The sequence below is a fragment of the Prionailurus bengalensis genome, chromosome B1 (assembly GCF_016509475.1).
Source record: "Prionailurus bengalensis isolate Pbe53 chromosome B1, Fcat_Pben_1.1_paternal_pri, whole genome shotgun sequence".
Classification (NCBI taxonomy): domain Eukaryota; kingdom Metazoa; phylum Chordata; class Mammalia; order Carnivora; family Felidae; genus Prionailurus; species Prionailurus bengalensis.
Genome location: NC_057344.1, coordinates 173767958 through 173772561, shown reverse-complemented (window position 1 = coordinate 173772561; position 4604 = coordinate 173767958). Strand labels below are relative to the sequence as shown.

Below are 4604 nucleotides of genomic sequence, written 5' to 3'. Positions count from 1 at the left end.
AAGGTAAAAAAATGTTTAATTAAAAATTAAAAAACAACACACACACACACACACACACAAAACATCAAATAAATGATGCTAGATCCTACCTGTGTTTTTGTCTGGTTATTGAAAGGAGCTTGATAGATTAGAGAAAACAGGTGGGAAAAAAGAAAAAAACAAGAAAAACAAGAAAAAAAGGGAAATGTTTGAAAATTTGAGGAAATGAATACAATGAAATAGAATAAAATGAAATAATGGAAGTAAGATAGAATTTGAAAAATTTACCAAAAAAATAAGAAATATAGTAGAAAAAATAAAGAAAAATATGTCCAATAAAAATTGAAAGTAAAAGTAAATTTTTTATCTCTCTGCTGAGTTCTGTGTTTCAAGTTGTGTTAATCCTCAAATCAATTTTCTAGGTGTGGAGGACGGTTTAGTGTCGAGCTGGCTGTATTTCATGAATGTGAAATGCAAAAAAAAAAAAACAAAAAAAAACTTCCATGCTGTTCCACCATCTGAGCTCCTCTAACTTTTTATTTTCAATTGAAGTAGTTATTACAATACTATTGACTATATGCCCTATACTGTACTTTTTATCCTCATGACTTATAACTAGAAACCTTTGCCTCTAAATCCTTTCACCTATTTTGGCCATTTCCCCATAAGTCTGTTTCTATTATGTTGTGATTTGTTCATTTGCTTTGTTTTTTAGATTACACATATAAGTAAAATGATACGGTACATGTCTTTCTCTATTTTACTTATTTCACTTAGCATTATACCCTGTAGACCCACCCATGTTTTGGGAGTGAGAAGATTCATCCTTTTTGTGACTTTGTAATATTCCATTGCATAGAGATAGAGAGAGATAGAGACAGATAGATATAGATACTACCTCCTGTTTTTTAAGTTTATTTATTTATTTATTTTGAGAGAGACAGAGACAGCATGAATGGGGGACAGTAGAGAGAATCTCAACCAGGCTCCACACTGTCAGCACAGAGCTTGACAAGGGGGTCGAATTCATGAAACAGTGAGATCATGACCTGAGCAAAAAACCAAGAGTTAGATGCCCAACCAACTGAGCGCTCCTATAGCACAACTTCTTTATCTAATCCTCTATCAATGGACACTTGGATTACTTCCATATCTTGGCTTTTTTAAATAATGTTGCAATAAACATAGAGGTGCATATCTGATTATTTAACTTTTAGTTTTATTTTGAAGATGAAACTGAAGCAACGGAAAAGTCAGAAACAAGCAAACCTAGAATAGACAAGTGTCAAGTAGTGTGTAAAAAACTTTCCTTAACAATGTTACTTGTGACTTCAATTTATGTACTATGAAGGACAGAGATACGGCAAGGTCCAATCCTTAGCATGCATGACTCTGGGTTATTGTCAGAATTTAATTTTGATATTTACTTTGAGGAAATATGAGAAGCCAAGGTGGCTCCCAGAGCTTAAGAAGTGAATAAGGGTCCTCCTTGTTGCCCGGCACCCTTCTTTTAGTATCCTCCCCTTGCATCTGTGTTCTCTCCCTCTTCTCATACTTCTTTTTTTTAATATTTATTTATTTATTTTTGAGAGAGACAGAGAGAGAGACAGAGAGAGGGAGCGCACACAGTGGGGGGAGGGGCAGAGAGAGAGAAGGAGACACAGAATCCAAAGCAGACTCCAGGCTCCGAGCTGTCAGCACAAAGCCCGATGGGGGACTCAAACTCACAAAGTGTGAGACGATGACCTGAGCCAAAGTCAGAGACTTAACTGACTAAGCCACCTAGGTGCCCCTCATATTTTTGTAAACCGTACCATCACCTCTCAATCAACCAAACATGAAAACTCTGCATCATAACTTATTTCTAAAGACTTCATTAGATTTTTAATGGTCCATAGAGAGATAATAATTCATTTTAACAGTATTCCAATTATGTCATTTAATAATATTTGTTTATATAGCACTACAATGTGAATATTCACATATATGCATCTTTGCGTGAGTCTGATAGAGTAGAATTACTAAGACAAACAATGTAAAGATTTTTAAAGTTCTTAATTCACATAGACAATGATCTCCCAGATAAGTGAGTCAATATATACTCAATCAACAATATATGAGAGTGCTCAAATATCAGCAAACTTCAACATTGGCCATATTATGCCCTTAATTTGTCAATCTGAAAAGAACAAACAAACAAACAAAAATCTTGTTTTAATTTTCATTTCTTTGATTGCTAGTAAGTCTAAACTTTTTCATATTTGCTGGCAATTTGAATTCCTTATGAATTGCCTGTTCATGTCGTTTCCTGGAGCATTCATATCCTTGTTGTTGCCTTATAGGCCTTTTTCACTTGGGAATCCCTTGCCATATATGTTGCAAATATTTCCCCAGGTTGTCATGTTCCATTTCATTTTGTATAGGGTAGGTTTTTCTCCCCTATTTGTGACAGAGTATAAAATATGGTAGATTATATACTTAAAGGTTTTATCCTAAGAAACACAGCTCTTCTTCATTGTATTTATAATATTAAGCCAAATAATTTATAGTTTATCAAGTAGTTTATTCTTAAACACAAAGTTTACTTGCAGCCTGATTTTGGCTGAATGGAATAGATACTAACAAACTAAAAAGCCTGGTCATCTTTTGAACAATGGAAATATCCAACCCTCTAGTAAATTGTTAGAGAGTTGATAGCAATGGTAATGGACCACAGCTCCATAATTTCGTTTTACAACTTCCCAAGCACTTTCACAGATATTGGATTATAAAGGGAGAGTCTAGGAACATGAATACAAATCTGGTATTATCTATCCATTGTGGGCTTCTCCCTCCTATCTTGATGAAGGAGTAAGAAATTAAATCTAAAATCTAAACTCTAAACCTATGGACAACTAATTTTCCAGAACAAAAAGGAAACTCATGCATCAGAAAAGGTGACTAATAAACATATCAAAAGAATATGGCTACACAAATACCAGAATCTGATCAGATAAAACAGTTTAAAGAATTTCTTGGAACCTACAATAAACTTACAGAAACCTGCTTTTTGGACTGCGTTAAAGACTTCACAACAAGGGAAGTAAAACCTGAAGAGACCACCTGTTCAGAACATTGCTTACAGAAATATTTAAAAATGACACAAAGAATATCCATGAGATTTCAGGAATATCATATTCAGCAGAATGAAGCCCTGGCAGCCAAAGCAGGACTCCTTGGCCAACCACGATAGAGGAGTCCTGATGGCTGGACTTTAGATGAAGCTGGCAATCCAGCAGCTGTTGTGATGGAAATGAGGATTCATCTGATGGAATCCCCTGAAAGCAGTAGCCACCATGTTAAACTGTCATGACTGTCTGGCAAGTGGGAAACAACTAGAGAAACAAAATTGCTATTTACCATGAATAATCAAAATAGAAGGTCTTATTGTTCAATCAAAATAATAAGATGCAACATTTGTTGAGGCCTTAAGATTCAACAGCTTGGTAACTTCATTAGATAAATAAACCATTGTTTCTTCAATTGTGACTGTTAATTTTAAAAGCAAAATAATGTGTTCAATCATGTATGAGATAGAAAAAATTTTTTATTACTAAAAGTAAAATAAATGGAAATATCACTGAGCAGTTGTTTATACTATATATAGTACCATAGTATTCTGACTGGACTGTGGATACGTTGAAATGTTTTTCAATCACGATCATCCTCCAAGTATTCCTGTTCATTCATGTCTGTCTCAAATTGCTGGCTTCTGTTGACATTGCAGTCACTAATTGTTGTGTCTTTGAAAGTACAAAAACAAAATATTAATGCTATCTTTAATGTTGAAACATCTAGGAGACTCAGCAAAATAAACAATTCATTATAGTTAAAAAAAAAATAAAAAAAAAAATAAACTCTAAACCTAAAACACAAGAGGTTGTTGCTACTACATTAGTGTTTAACTTTCCTAAGTCTTATACTTCATATCATAGACTCAGGTTCTCAAAATATTTTAATGTGTCTATGCATCTAATCAAGACTGAAAGCCTTAATTAATAATTGTATATTGTGTGCTACATAAAAATTTTTTAAACGACAGAATCCTTTATTTCTAGGAGCTGCTCTACCCAAGGAAGCAAGAACAATACACTTTTTAAAAAATAATAAATAACAGCCTTAAAAAGGATGGTTTGGATAAACTTCTATGTAGTCATCTATTGTTATGTGAGATATACACTTGTATATGCTTTATATGAGCAATATATTTTCTATTTCTTTTCTCATTGAAATTATCTTAATCCCTTCATTATATTGCATAGAGAGATCTTTTGGGGTCAACAAAAGGAATAGCAATGATCCATGACATTTATTGAACATTTATTATGTGCTCCTGCACAGTATTGACGTTTTATATGGATTATTTTATTCAGTCCCCCAGCACCTCTCTGAGGAAGTTACTATTGTTATTCTAATTTTACAAGCAAAGAATATTAGGTATTGAAAAGTCAAGAAAGTGCTCAAAGTCACATTGTTAACAAAAAGTAAAGCTGGGCTTCAAATCCGCAGTCTGACTGCAGACTTAAGGCTCTCAACCACTGTGCTGTCCTCACCCTGCCCTCAGACTGTGTGAGAACCTTTGTCAA

The 4604-nt window shown here is 33.8% G+C and overlaps 1 protein-coding gene across 1 annotated transcript; it reads left to right on the top strand.

The window, feature by feature from the left end:
- The first annotated feature begins 2871 nt into the window (after positions 1 to 2871).
- LOC122467106 (mitochondrial import inner membrane translocase subunit Tim9-like) lies at positions 2872 to 3602 on the top strand. Its single transcript, XM_043553336.1, has one exon. It carries the CDS (start codon positions 2942 to 2944, stop codon positions 3209 to 3211), a length of 270 nt encoding a protein of 89 aa, XP_043409271.1. The 5' UTR covers positions 2872 to 2941; the 3' UTR covers positions 3212 to 3602.
- Positions 3603 to 4604: the final 1002 nt, after the last annotated feature.

Coding starts and splice junctions, on each gene's coding strand:
- LOC122467106 (XM_043553336.1), top strand. CDS start 2,942: ATGGCTACACAAATACCAGAATCTGATCAGATAAAACAGTTTAAAGAA.